The 15,200-nt window shown below is 40.5% G+C and overlaps 1 protein-coding gene across 1 annotated transcript in view; it reads right to left on the minus strand.

Annotated features, from left to right (window-relative positions):
• LOC121371381 (CCAAT/enhancer-binding protein zeta-like) overlaps window positions 1–6,736 on the minus strand; it is a 31,903-nt gene extending 25,167 nt beyond the window's left edge. The window contains exon 1 of the mRNA XM_041497228.1: window positions 6,605–6,736. Coding sequence (XP_041353162.1) covers window positions 6,605–6,709 — 105 coding nt within the window. The 5' untranslated portion in view covers window positions 6,710–6,736. The remainder of the gene's footprint in view (window positions 1–6,604) is intronic.
• Window positions 6,737–15,200: the final 8,464 nt, after the last annotated feature.

The following is a 15,200-nucleotide window of genomic DNA, read 5'->3' on the forward strand; positions in this document are numbered from 1 at the left end:
ATTTTATTTACGGTTGTATGGGGTTGGATGATTATTAAATCAATATGCTTTATCTTTGATGTCGTTAAACAACCCCCCACCCCCAACTTTACCCTTTCCAAACGAAATAATATTTAATTGAATTTGTCGATTTTAACACGTAAAAATTAAGAAGTGAAAACGTTCATTGTCTACTTTAGTATATTTTATTTTAAAAATATATACATGATTAATGTGTTATTAGTATACAAACTAAACTTTGAAAGTTCTACTAACACTTTATAAAATATCAATTCTGAAATAGGAAGGTACGACTGTCGATAATACGTTGTCAAGATCAAACCGGTTTTAACTACAGCGCAAGATTTCTCTTTTAATTTTTTGAGACGAACCTTACAATTTGAAATCGGCAAACGCACGTGTTAACTGAAACTGACAACAGGCTGTTGTTTGTGCTTTGCCGAGCTATGGCGACACAGTCGACGAATCAAGTGTATACGTTTGACGATATCCGTTCATAGCGAACACACATGACTTTTTTAAAAGTGCATTTGAGCTTGTATTTCACATTTGTACACGATGTTATAATATGGTAACCAGAGAATGTAACTTTAACTCAAAGTAGCATATTTTTTATGATCATTCTAAAGTAAACAGTTAAAGGTTTTTTTAAAGTTCATAAACTCATTTCCAATTTTCCTTCATTCCGATAGGATTTTTTTTTTTACATTCACAAATTAAGGGAAATAAACATTTACTAATACTAGGCTTACAAGTGCTTTGTATGATGTGAAATTGTTTGACATGTACAGTTAAATTTTTATTTAAACTGCTTATGTTTTGGGACAAGTTTTTGTTTGTGGGGAAGTGAAATTTGAGTTATTTGCCCGGTGGGCAACTGAAAATTTTAGGATATGGGCAGCCCTGTATATTAATTCACCATAACCTTTAATTTTGTGAATGGATTGTGGAAATAAAGAGCCACTCCATAAGGGTAATAAAGCTTCCTTTATTATTGTTGTAATAATGGCATATGGGCAAGATCAAGCAAAATGCCATATTTGAGAAAATTATTTGTGAATTCAGTAACTTGTTACCCCTGCGCATGCTGTAACCTCACTGCGGTGCAGGGGTGTAACATTCTCTTTGAGAATGGCCAATACAGCACAAATTGAAGTTTTGAGTAAAAGTCAGTATCTATCTGTGATATTTGTATGTTTGCACAGTTCTTTACACTGTTTTTGTTTAAATCTTGAATTTTTACATTGATGTTGATCATCACCTTATTTGTTTGCATTACCATAGTTTGACACGGGTTATAACGAAAACGGAACTGTGCCAAAACGGCCCCAGGCGAAAACGGAACCAAATTGGACAAAACGGAACCTGTGTTGGCTAAAACGGTACCAAAATCTGTGGACAAAACTGAACCTGCGTTGGCTAAAACGGCACCAAAATCGATGGCTAAAACGGCACTGAAATCAAAACCTATTTATCTCGCATTCCCAATGAGAAAACAATATATGCTATTATAACATGATTGCTCATACAGAGTTCGACAAATCCGCTAGATCGACGCCCGTGGCTAGTGGTTTTTAAGTTCGGGCTAGTGAGAAACGCAAAACCACTAGCCCCTGCAGGCTAGTGGTTTCCCCCCTCCTCTCGTCATCGCTCGATCATGGTTTTTTTCTTTCTTTCTTTTTCTCTCGGCTGAAATTTCGTTTATTAAATTTGATTGTGACGTTTGTCATCGAATAATATCAACAACGCAATCAGTATATAATAATAATCCACTTGAGATAGGTCTGCAAACTGCAGTAACATGCTATCTCTACATCGTCACAGTTACAGCATGCATTGTTTACCTTTCCCTTTCAAGTTTCTGGCACAGGAAATAAAGTCTAATGACATGCGTGTTTTGATTGGTTAATCTCGCACATATGTTAGGCTAAGAACTTGGAAATCACCAATCACGACGACAGGTTAATCTCAATCAAGTAAACCCCAGCCATGCTTTGAATTTCAGTGTTTGTTTTATTTACCTATTGTTTTCTAATTTAACACTTCGCTAACATGTGGTTATCGGCAATCAGGAAAACAATTTACTTTAATGGTAACCGCATATGCAATGACTCGGCTTGGCCTATTACGTGTAGCGGTTTGGATAATATGTCACAGCTGCCGATACAAGATAATACCTTTTTTGTTCATCAATTAACAACGGATTAGATGTCGCCGTTATATTCTTTTGATATCGGTCTGACACGGGATAATGCCCTGTATTTGGCATCACCGTTCCTGGCGACATAAATAGTAGGCCCTAAATATATAACCAATTACCAAATACACTGAACCATCTATTACCGTGTGTCACACCGTCGTACTCTCATTTAAATTTAATTATTTTGATAGTGTGTTTAGATACCAACCAAGAGTTTGCTCAATTATTTTTCCCCGGGGGGGGGGGGGGGGGGGGGGGGGGGGTGGGGGGGGGGGGGGGGGGGGGGGGGGGGGGGGGGGGGGGGGGGGGGGGGGGGGGGGGGGGGGGGGGCAAAAACGAAAACGGGACAATGACGATGGATCACACTTGACAAAAGATAAAACGTACGACACGACAAAAAACTGAAAGTTACAACATGATTTAAGTGTTTGTTTTATTTTACTGTTGTACTCGTAAATGTGTAATGTTACAAAAATTATATAAAAATCCAGTTATAATTGATCAGGAATTTGGGCTAGTGCTTTATCTTGGTGGGCTAGTGCTTTTCACAAACCCACTAGCCCTGTGGCTAGTGACTTTTCAAAATATTTGTCATACTCTGGCTCATAGTTCATTTTTATGTGAATTAAATAAATGAAATTGTTTATATACATGAGTGTTGTTATTTTTGGGCTACATAGTAAGGGCCTCGATTAGTGACGTCAAGCATCATCTTAGCACGTGCTCAAGCTAAAAATAACAGTTGTACTGAAGGCACTAATTTACTCTATTACCTTTTTAAATAGCAACAACTAACAGATCTCATGAAGGAAGTCAGACGTAATAAAGTAAAATGATGTCTATTTATTTACAAAACAAGCAATCGATTGTTGTGTACTTAACCAAGCAAGCCCGGCAAGGCTGTGCAGTGAACATCGTGAGCTTTGATGTTTTGTCTGCGACACACCGGTTAGACGGAATCGGTGATGGGGATTAACAATTAGCAATACAGGTGTAATTCTAGTAACTTAAATGCTTGATAATCAACAGTCTACAGTAATAACAACTCAAAAGATTTGATAAGTGTTAATTCCTATCGTAGCACAATCCACGGTTTCACATGTTGAATAATACAATTTTGACCGGCTTTATTCAGCAATAAACCTAAGTCACGATTTTTCATTTTTCTCTCTCTCTCTATTATGTGTGGTTCCGTTTTAGCCAATACAGTGAGGTGCCGTTATAGCCACAATCGGATCCGTTTTCGCCAACAAAAATGGTTCCTTTTGGTAGTGGTTCCGTTTTAGCCTGATCCCGTTTGACACCCAATAGCTGATGTATTTTTAATGCTGGGGTGTCATTAAACATTCATTCATTCATCTCTTGCTACTAATGAAAGAATGTAATGGGTTTCTTCTCTAAGACTACTAGCTCGAATACTCTGACTGTAAGAGAGCTAGAAGGACATTTTGACAGTTATACGCTCTCATTACAGTCAGAGACCAAGCTATGTAATTTTTTTCAAAGAGTAGTCAAAGATTCCCAATCTAATACCACAACAATCCTATGTTTGACATCAAATACATCTACACTGATTATTTTCTAATTCCTTGATTAAAAAAAATCCAGATATTAATTATTAATACACACTACAGAAAGAAATCCGACAGCACCCACATTCAGCTAAGTTTTGGTAAACTTTGGACAGCAGAATTCGGAAAGTGTACCGCCCGTTCCCCCCATTAGTTATCGATCTAAAGGGGGATTTTTTGATGGGGTATATATATCCCTAACCCTAACCCTAACTAATATCATCATGCTACAAAACGACAAAAAAAAAAAAAAGGAAACATTAATAAACTATTATAAATGATGGGGGGAACGGGTGGAGCTCTTGCCCTGTCTCATATGACAAGTGCCCGACAATCACCAAAAAAGGTTTGTTTTGTTTAACGACACCACCAGAGCACATTGATTCATTAATCATCGGCTACTGGATGTCAAATATTTGGTAATTTTATCATAGTGTGAGATAAGATAGGAAACCAAACTTTAAACTTTTTTCTTCTTTTTTTATTTCCTCGGCGGGTAGAACCTAACACACACACTAGCCCGAGTACTCTGACTGTAAGAGAGCTAGACGGACATTTGGACATAAACACGCTCTCATTACAGTCAGAGACCAACCTATGTCTTTTTTTGGCAATTCCTGACTACCAAACGGTAGGCAACGAGTCACGCTCTAATACCACAACAATCCTATGTTTGACGTCAAATACCTTTACATCAATCATTTTCGAGTTAAGTGATACAAAAAAATCCACATATTAATCACTAATACACTTACTACAGAAAGAAACCCGACAGCACCCACATTCAGCTACGCTTCGTGACACTCCGTCGCAACAATTGCAAAGCTCGGCGATCTATTTCGAGACGTAGACCACGTGATCGCGCACTGGGCGATTCCGCCTTGTGCAGCAGTTACAGGGGCCGTCTCATATCAAGCGAAGTTACAACATGGAAGAGTTGGCTAATGCCGTTTTGGATGAATTTGGATTTCATTACGTCATTAAACCAAAACAATTACACATTATTGATTCCATTTTGAATTTGAAGGATACATTTTGGGTGTTATCGACAGGATACGGCAAAAGTATGTGCTACGTACTGCCTCCTCTTATGAAAGATAAAGTAAGTAGTAATTTAATTTGATTATTTTATGTTTTATGAATTAGTCATTAGTACAGTAGTAGAGTGTGTGTGTGGGGTTTTTTTTTTTCAACAATTACGTAACGCTCTTGAGGGGATGGGGTATCATAAGATGTATTCCGAGGCGTTAAGGGGAAGGATGGTAATGCTTGTTACTGCAAAATCAAAATTGAATCGGTGCATAGCTCATTCGATCTTTAAAACTTATCTTATAGTTGTTTTGCTATTCAGATCAAACTAAAAAATATTGAAATTTGTTTTGTTCAACGACACCACTAGAGCACATTGATTAATTAATCACTAGCTATTGGATGTCAAACATTTGGTAACTCTGATATGAGTATTGGAGAAGAAACCCGCTACATTAGCAATGGATCTTTTATATGTACTTTCCCACAGGCCACTGACCAGTTCTGGTGCATTAGTTGGAACGACAAAGAAATCAATTGGTTGAATGGATCCATCGAGGTTGTTCGATCCTGCGACGCGAACACTCAAACGACTGAGCTGAAACCCACTCCCTAAGAAATATGCGGAAATGACTCAAATGTGAAACTGTGGTGTAATATCTCATTAAAAAGCAAAAAGAAAAATAAAGAAGAAAAAGGCGGTAGGATACTAGTAAATTAAGTAATAAAAATAGTTCAAATTTTGTTTTGGGTTGGTTGTAAGTATTCTGTTTGCTTAATAACTAATTTCATATGAACGATCGTTTTATCCAAGCAAATGTAAATCACATATATATGTATGGTAGTTAATAATTATTGACAATGAATTAACCTACGTAGAACACAGCCCAATTGTTTTCAACAACTGAACAAAGACCGATTCTGTAACACAATACTCAATGATCAGTTGTAGACAGGAGTTCCGTCATAGTAGACAAGCTGACGCCTAGGGACCGATGGTGATGAGTTTCGCCGTATGCATGTATGGCCACAAATGACTGCCAGGTCCGATGTCGGGAATTAACCTGCTTATATCAGTTTGATGTTCAAGTACGCTACCACGATTTCTGATCAGGGCCACAAACTGTACTCAGAACGAGAGGGTGTGTGGGAGTTTTAAAAAAAGGTTTAGAACTTTTTTCAGCGTAGAATGTAGCCACAATTAATGAGATTACCCATCGATACGCATTGGCAGTTAACAGTACGACAATGATATTTGTCGCTGATTTACAAGTTCTTTTTTGACTGACGATTTGTTTATGAAAATAATAACCGCTTGATATGAGACGGCCCCTGTAACTGCTGCACAAGGCGGAATCGCCCAGTGCGCGATCACGTGGTCTACGTCTCGAAATAGATCGCCGAGCTTTGCAATTGTTGCGACGGAGTGTCACGAAGCGTAGCTGAATGTGGGTGCTGTCGGGTTTCTTTCTGTAGTAAGTGTATTAGTGATTAATATGTGGATTTTTTTGTATCACTTAACTCGAAAATGATTGATGTAAAGGTATTTGACGTCAAACATAGGATTGTTGTGGTATTAGAGCGTGACTCGTTGCCTACCGTCTGGTAGTCAGGAATTGCCAAAAAAAGACATAGGTTGGTCTCTGACTGTAATGAGAGCGTGTTTATGTCCAAATGTCCGTCTAGCTCTCTTACAGTCAGAGTACTCGGGCTAACACACACACATACACACACCCCGTCCCGGCCTGATAAGGTTGGTAGCCTAGGGAAACGAGTGAGGACTCTTGCCGACCCTATTGCCTACCTTTGTCCCGCCCAACTCAAGAATGTCATCCAAACACAGCGATTCAGTCTTAGATAACGTTTCTTTCGAATGTGATGCGATCTTTTTCTTTTCACCGCCTGCCATGCTGGAAAAAAAGTAAACCGGATGTTTATAAATGAGAGGGGTCTATTGAATAACCATAAAGAACCAAAATGTAAACAAAAGCACTAAACATTATGTGCTGAAAGATCAACCATCAATTATACTAAACAGCATTGAAAACGCACCACCAGTTGGTGATAACAAATGTGAATGGGCGTATATCAGCATTAAAAATATCAATGAATAAGTACTGTACTACTTTATAGACCATGCATGACGACGAATAACTTGCAAAAACGAATGCCTGAACACTCCATGAAACACAACACCAAAACACAACATATTGCATGCATAGCATGAAAAACGTAAATTGAATGTGCAAATCATGCTGATTCGGGCTATAAAAGACGGTGTCTGAAAAGCCACTTTCATTTATGAAGTAGTTTTTGATGGAACGTTAAACAAGTGATGGCAAGGTTGATAGCTGAGGAACGTGAACGTGCCTTGGGCATGCTTCAAGTCGGCATTTCGAGTAGATCATCACACAGCGGTTTGGATGCCACTTGATGTCACTTGACTCCACAGGAGATACCAGCACACAGGACTCATCAAGAACCGTCCACGACGTGTTACGACACCACAAACAAGATCGCCACATTGTTCGCTTCCATATTCGTGATCGAACGCTGCCAGGACCAGCACCAATTTGATTAAAATTAGCTCTACTGGGTCTACCAGTAGATCTAAAAGCATTGCGTGGACTCCCATGTCCAGGTGACATTTCATCTATAAATAACAATTTAAATATCGACCAGGTCAGGTCAGGTCATAGGGTTTTACGTGCACATTCAGAACAAGCTGTTGTAGCGCACGCCTGTCGTGGGCACAGGAGCCGGCCTTGGCCGGCTCCTCCGTCCATGACAGGAAAGGTGGTGGTGGGGGGGGAGGGACCGCCTGCACTGGCAGGTGCAAGGGAGCACCAGCAGCCCGATTGAATCGGTGGCAGGCGGGTGGGGTGGTGGTGGTGCTATGGAACTTTGAATGGAGCCGTTAATGCCAAAAAAAAAAAGGTGCGCAGTTTTGTTGAGTAATTTTGGCGCAATTTTGAACGGTCAGTCGAAAGTTAAATGATCGAGCTAGTATAGGTTTTGAATCGAGAGTAACTCGTTAGTGAATCGAGAGTAGCTCGTTACTTATAGACCTTAACGATGCTGGTTGTCTCCCTAGGTTGTCCGTAGGGTCCTTATAAGGACCTGACCTCTTCTGGTCGTGGCGTGACAACCCAGAAGAGACTCGTGCAATTGTGTAGACACTGGCAGGCAAGGCGGTTTGTTCCGGGGTGATCGACGTGCTGATGTTGGCATGGTCCTCCGTTTCCTCCTTAGTGACACCAAGTACATTTTCCAGCAGCAAGTATTTGGGGATTGGGTGGGGGAGGCTGATATTCATTTGTTCGGCCTCCCCCGGGTGTATTGCAATTGTGACTCGGAACCGGTATTCTTTTGTCCGGTTCCTTATTGGAGCACGTGCTGGGCCATTAAATAGGGGGCGGATGCATTGTTATCATTAGTCAATGCATCCTGTGTACTGTTGAGGTGAGCGTGTAGTCTGTGTGTAAATCCTAGTTTGGTGTTTAGGTTGTACTTATTGTCTTACGTCCCTATTCTAATGGTTCCAACGGTCATCATGACCACCACTCCCTCTCCCGCCTTTGTGTAGCGTTGCGACCTAAGATATAAATCCAGTTGTTGACGGTTGTGTCTGCTGTAATGAGCAGATAACCGTTAGTCCAAATGTTAACCTCTTCTATTATGAGTTGGGGGTTTCCAGCCTGTAGCGCAGATTTGGTCGTTTCTTGGGGGGGGGGGGGGAGGTTTTACCAGCCATTTGTTGGCGGTTTTGGCAGTTTGGCTACTTGGTGGGTTGGTTTGGGTCATAGGTGGTGGGTTATTGGGTGATGTCAGGGTAGGGTTGGGGTAGGATCATGGTTCTGGGTTAGGGTAGAAACTAGGGAGGGTAGGGTATCGGTGAGGGTGGGTTATGTTGGAGGTAGGGGTGGGGGTAGGTGGATGGTGGTGGAGTTTGGGATGGTGTTAGAGGTGGGGTTTTGGGTTAGAATGAGTGTTGGGGTGAGGGAGGGGGGGGGGGGTTGGTGTTTGAGAAGGAGATTGAGAGTAGGGGGGCATAGTTTTGGAGGTAGAGGTAGTCGTTTTGTTAACGATTTTGCTGGCTGCAATTTTTTCCTGTTTGGTAGCCCTGACTCTAGTTTGGGTGGGTTTTTGCGTTTTGGTTTTTAGAAAGTTTACATTTTTCGCTGGGGTTCGTTTGAAGTAGGTTGTTCTTTTAGCGTTTATTGGTTTAGTTGGTAGTTTTTGTACGGCTTATTGGTCTGATTACCTACTCTTGATTGGGGCCGTAGGCTACCTGCGTTGTTTTTAGTGGCCATTTTGTTTTTTGCGAGTGTGGCGGACGCGGTTGCTTCTATGGGGTACGCTACTGTTGTTGGCGCTACGTTTGGGTTTGCCGATGGTTTATCTGTGAAGTCTTTTTTTTTTTTGGCAGGTTTTAGTTACGCTTCCTACTTCTAGGTTTTATTTAAGCAGTATGTGCAGGCTTTTGCTGTTCGTGTTGGTTTGGCTGATCTTATAGCCGATTGTTTCCACTTCAGTTTCGTTTTTTCCCTTTTCTACTGTTTTAAGTTCTACTTTACCCCTAACTTCCGAGTTTGAATTCATTGCTAGCTGGATTGTTGGACCTAGCGCTTCTAATTTTGTTTCCTCACCTTTGATGTAGGTGGCTCCATTGGCTAGCTGGGTGTGGTAGAGGGCTTTGAGGGGGTTGGTGGTTGTTTCGCTTAGAAACTTTTGCCAGTAAACGTATTGGTATGGGCTGGGGTTTTCTCCATTTATGATTACCCGTCTTATCCCTTTTATTCTATTGTCCTGGTCAGCTTTTTTTTTTGCTTTTTTGTGGCTCCTGCCCGGAGTGGCGAGGAGGTCAAACTTATTTTTAATGGGGATTTCTGGATGGATATCACCGATATCCATCTCGTCTTCTGGTTCACTGTCCGAAAACAGGTTGTATTCTTGGCTCAGATTTAGTAATCCGGGCCGCTTTATCGAACTCCTAGGAGTCGTGGGGTGGGGCGGCAGGTGGATTTACGCGCTAGGTTTAACGCCAGCTCTTTTGTTTTTAGGTGGGGGTTAAGGCTAATGAATTCGATTTCAGGGTTTAATTCCTTGTCTATTTTGTTTTTTCTACCTTTTTTGTTGGTGGTGGGCTTACTAGGTTGGGGAGGTGGGGTAGGGGATTTTGGGGTGGGAGTGGTTCTTTATCGTCCTGAGTTTGAACATGAATTTCTTCCTCAACCATGTTGAGCGTGGTTTCTTTGGTTTGGTTTTGGTCAGCCATTTTTTTTTTTCGGTTTTAGCGGATTTTTATTTTCTATTTCTTTATCGACCAATTACGTTTCGCCTTTTATAGCGGGATAAGTTATCATCACCGAACAGCACTCCATGTTTGCCGTGGCAGAATGAATGTCATTTACTACCGGAATAACGTCTTGCAAAATCACGTCATTCCCTTCTTTCATGAGCATCGGGATATGCACACATTTCAGCAAGACAACGCCCAAGCGCATACAGCATGTGTTACAACACAGTATCTAGCGAACAATAATGTCCCTTTGCATGAATGGCCAGCACTGTCCCTTTATTTATCGTCAATAGAGGATATTTGGGATTACCTTAGTCAACGTATCTCACGTCGTACACAAATGAATAACCTTAGAGAACTGGAAAACGCACTACAGCAGGAATGGAATGCTATCTCCCAGAACACTATTCGCAGACTTATCGGGTCGATGAAAAGACGTTGCGTGGTTTGTGTTGCTGCAGATGGTGGTCATACGCGCTATTGACTTTTCATTGTGACCCCACGTGTCTTTCATACGTAGATGAATTAAAACTAATCAATGATTGTGCATCCTTTTTTGTTTGTTGTCATTATCAATCATTCATCTATTGCTGTTCACAACAAAAATATTTATTGCTCAGGTATTCTTTTCGAAATCCAAACATTTCTTGGTGGTGCGTTTTCAATGCTGTTCAGTATATGATCTTTGGTAATCCAAAACGATAATTAGGGTCTATTAGTTCTAAGTTTAAGTAAAAAAATAAAGGTATTTTAATTTGTAATAATAATCAATATTGTTAAAGAGTTACTTCAGACTCGTAATATATGTGGGATAATACATATGCGTGATTTTTCATCGATTGTACCATTGCTCACCCCCCTCCCCCCACCAAAAAAAAGAGAAATAAATAAATAAAAAAAAGAAACAGAAGCAGAAAAAAAAAAAACCTTTTACATTAGGTTTTTGTAAGTCTGAAAACCACTAACAAAATAAAGTCATATTTTTGCATGCGGGAAATTTTGAAAAGTCCTGTATCATTCTTCACCATGACACACATTGCTTTTCCTGTTTCGTCGACTCTTGACCATGACTAGATGTTTCCTCAATATATTAGGAAGTTGTCATAATTGCATACTGTATTGTATGTCATCTCTGACATATATACTACTCAAAAGAATTTAAGGGTCAGACGATATTTTCGACATTATTTTCTGAATGTCAATTATATTAGCTAGACCATAATGTCACGCATGGTATTGTTCCATTTTGACGAAAGTGGGTCTAAGCAACCCATAAATGAATTAAAATCCACTGTCGACTAGTTCTAATGGCGAAAACATGCTTACATTTGCACGTAAATTAGGGCGAAAGCGAAAGGTCTGCTAAGTGCCCATAACTTGCTTTTTTCACAAAGCGCTTCATTTGCACGCTTTGCACTTGTATTCCATGTTCCCAATGCTGAATTTCCGTATAATTGGAGCTTGTGTTCGTGTACGGTGCACACTCCAAATTCGACAATGGTACGACTTCAACTGACTATCGAAGATCGAGGAAGGGCTATTGCTTGGCTTCGGGATGGAAATACGCAAAGAAATGTTGCTCTGAGACTTGGTGTCAGTCAGAGTGTCGTTGACCGACTGTGGCAACGGTACCAAGCAACGAATTCTGTTCGAAATCGTCCACGATCAGGAAGACCCCGAAGCACTACAAATAGAGAGGACCGCTACATCACCAATATGGCTCTACGTCAACGCACAACCACTGCACGCCGATTACGTGACAATCTGCGGACTGCGACTGGAACTCGAGTGTCTGATCAAACCATATGCAATCGTCTGAGAGCCAATAATCTACGCTGCCATCGCCAGGCTGTTCGACCACCACTCCTACCACGTCACAGAACGGCCAGACGTCACTGGTGCACGCTACATCTGCGGTTGCAACGTGTTCAGTGGGGTCGAGTGATGTTCACTGATGAGTCCAGATTTAGACTCCAGTTCAACGACGGTCGGGTTTGTGTCTACAGACGTCCTAGGGAGCGCTTCGCTGACGTTAACGTTAGACAACGTCACCGGTTCGGTGGTGGCAGCGTCATGGTGTGGGGCGGCATCTCTATCCACCACAGGACCCCCCTCTATGTGGTGGATGGCAATCTGAATGGAATCCGCTGTCTGAATGAGATTATCCGGCCGTTGGTTCTCCCAGGCCTTCAGCAGATTGGCGGCGGGGTAGTTCTGCAGGATGACAATGCCAGACCCCACCGCGCCAGGGTGGTAACGGACTTTCTCAGACAACAAGGTATCGCCAGGATGGATTGGCCAGCATATTCGCCTGACTTGGCCCCAATAGAGCACGCCTGGGACGAATTAGGCAGGAGAGTTCGGGATAACCATGCCCCTCCGGCCAACCTTCCTGATCTGGGTCAACTTCTTATGGCAGAGTGGCAGGCCATTCCCCAAGAGTTCTTCAGACGTCTGATCAACAGCATGAGGCAACGATGTGTCGAGTGTATTCGCGCCAGGGGTGGATTCACACACTATTAAACGAATGTTCTAATGTGTAAAATCCATGTTTGACAACCTTCAACTTTGACAGCATGTCATGTGACTTTCTTGTATACAGTGACGTTTATTTGTGGTTTTTTGTAAATATGGAACAATAAATAAAAAATTTGGTGTAGTTTACATCATCAATCTAATACACTCTGAAACTTATTTGGTTATAAAAATTTAACAGGACTGCACGATTCATAAAATGATAATTAATGTAGACCAACAATCTGAATTTTTTGAGTGAATGCTCACTTTCTCATTTCATTTCAACTTATTTTCGTGCTTATATCCAATTAAGGTTCAAGCACGCTGTCCTGGGCACACAGTTCAGCTATTTGTCTGACCAGTTGTTAGTGGGAGAGAATAGGGTGTAGTGGTCTTACAAACCCCCACTGACTAACCTCCGGTTCCTACGAACCTGATATAGATCTTTATAATCAAGTGCTAGTTGTAACACTTATCTTGTGTCTAGTGCTTCTAGCAAGTGGTGTCAAGTGTGTGTTGTGAGTTGGTTAATAATTGTTTTGTTTAACGACCTTGAGCACATTGAGAAATTAAGCATCGGTTATAATATTGAATGTCAAACATTCAGAGGAAACTTGTTTCCATGCCAGTGTTCGACAAATGTTTGAGAAATGTACTAGTCCAAGCCCTCACGGAAGCGTTGATAATGTTCACTAGCCCAGTCCAAAATTCCATCAGCCGGAACCGAGGGCTAGTGTATTTGATATTTCACACCCATATTGCTATATGGATATTTGCAACTTTCATTGAAAATGTTCGGCCCATAGGTCAAATATTGTTAAAATAACAACAGATTCAAAATTGTAAGTAAAACTAATGCGACGCTCATTGCATACATTGGGGGAGGGGTGGGGGGGGCGGACAGGAGAACCCTCCATGTACCCTCCTCAGCATTCACCAGGAACACTATTTTCTTATTGTGATACTTTATTCTTTGGGTACATGTTTTAAACTTTCACCAGGTGCATAATAAATAAGAAAATAGTGGTCCCGGTGAATGTTGAGGGGTGTGCATGATGGTTCCTCCTTGCCCCAGAACTAGCACTTAATGCCCTCCTGTCTGGCGTCGGTTGTTTTACTTAAAATTTTGAATCTCTTGCTATTTTAACAATATTTGACTGATGGGCCTATGAATTTCTCTAAAGCAAATATCTATATGTAGTAATGAATGTAAAATATAAAAATTACAGTCCCCATACTTAAAAAAGAAATACAATTCCATATTATATATATTCATTGGGGTATTGTTTTGGGGGGCCACCCGATATATAATTACAGAAGCAAACAATGTCCATTTAATAAACTTGCAGGACTTCGCTTAATTGGAGGCCGTTCACAAATTTACTAAAGTCAAGTAAAATGCATGTGTGTGTGTGTTATAGGCAAGTCGTTTTAATGGTTATTCCGATCGTTATGATCTCTTTTGATTTGTACTGCCGACAACCTTGTTTGTACTTATGTGTAAACTTGCGTTCTAGGGTCCAATCGACCGAGGGTTGGCGGTCATATTTGTGGGAGAAACCCAATGTAAAGCCACCACCACCCATCTAAACTTCCTCGTGATACGCACGGGTTACATCACTAAAGGATAGTGGGTTCATAATTAGTTGTTGAAGAAAGATCGGTGTAGTGGCCTTACACCCTCTGTTGGGCTGTTAAAACTTTGTGTGAGAGCCGTTATTGGGGTGCGAACTCTGCACCGACCAGCCTTTAGACCAATGACTCAACCACTACATCATTGAAGTAAGTAAGGCACATTGCACGTGAAATAATAGAGAATGAAATGGCAATCACAGCAGGTAGCAGGCAGAGTATACGACATATTTTTGCTAACACTGCAAAACTGTTTAAAATAACATATAAGCTAGTTTCATTGAATTGAATTTCACATTGTATTAATGTTCGAAAAATGTTTAAGTATTTGATATCATATCTATTAAAGTTATTCTCATACTGTTTCATTAAGTTACCAGATGAATAGAGAAGTATAAAATTAAAATGTTAGTGTTACCTAACTTATTTTAACTAGCATATTTTCAACTTTGAATTTAAAATTGTTCCACTAATTATATTGTTCTACATTTTTTATATGTTATTTTGTATACAGTTGAATTTAAAACTTTTGCAATTTGTGATGGGTCTTTAACTACTAGTATATTCCCTGGGTTAAGACAGCCCAGATAGTTGAGGTGTGTGTCCTGGACAGCGTGCTTGATTCTTAATTGGATATAAGCACGAAAATAAGTTGAAATGAAATGAAATAATACAAATAATATTTATTTTATTTGTAGTAGTAGTAGTAGTAGTAGTAGTAGTAGTAGTAGTAGTAGTAGTAGTAGTAGTAGTAGTAGTAGTAGTAGTAGTAGTAGTAGTAGTAGTAGTAGTAGTAGTAGCAGCAGCAGCAGCAGAAGCAGTAGTAGTAGTAGTAGTAGTAGTAGTAGTAGTAGTAGTAGTTATATCATTTTGCAGCACTTTGTCCTATCTACTAAGTCCCGAGAATATCGCCCCCTTTAGTGGAAAATAAAGACTAAAGAGACATAAC

Source organism: Gigantopelta aegis, chromosome 4, assembly GCF_016097555.1.
Source record: "Gigantopelta aegis isolate Gae_Host chromosome 4, Gae_host_genome, whole genome shotgun sequence".
Taxonomy (NCBI): Eukaryota; Metazoa; Mollusca; class Gastropoda; order Neomphalida; family Peltospiridae; genus Gigantopelta; species Gigantopelta aegis.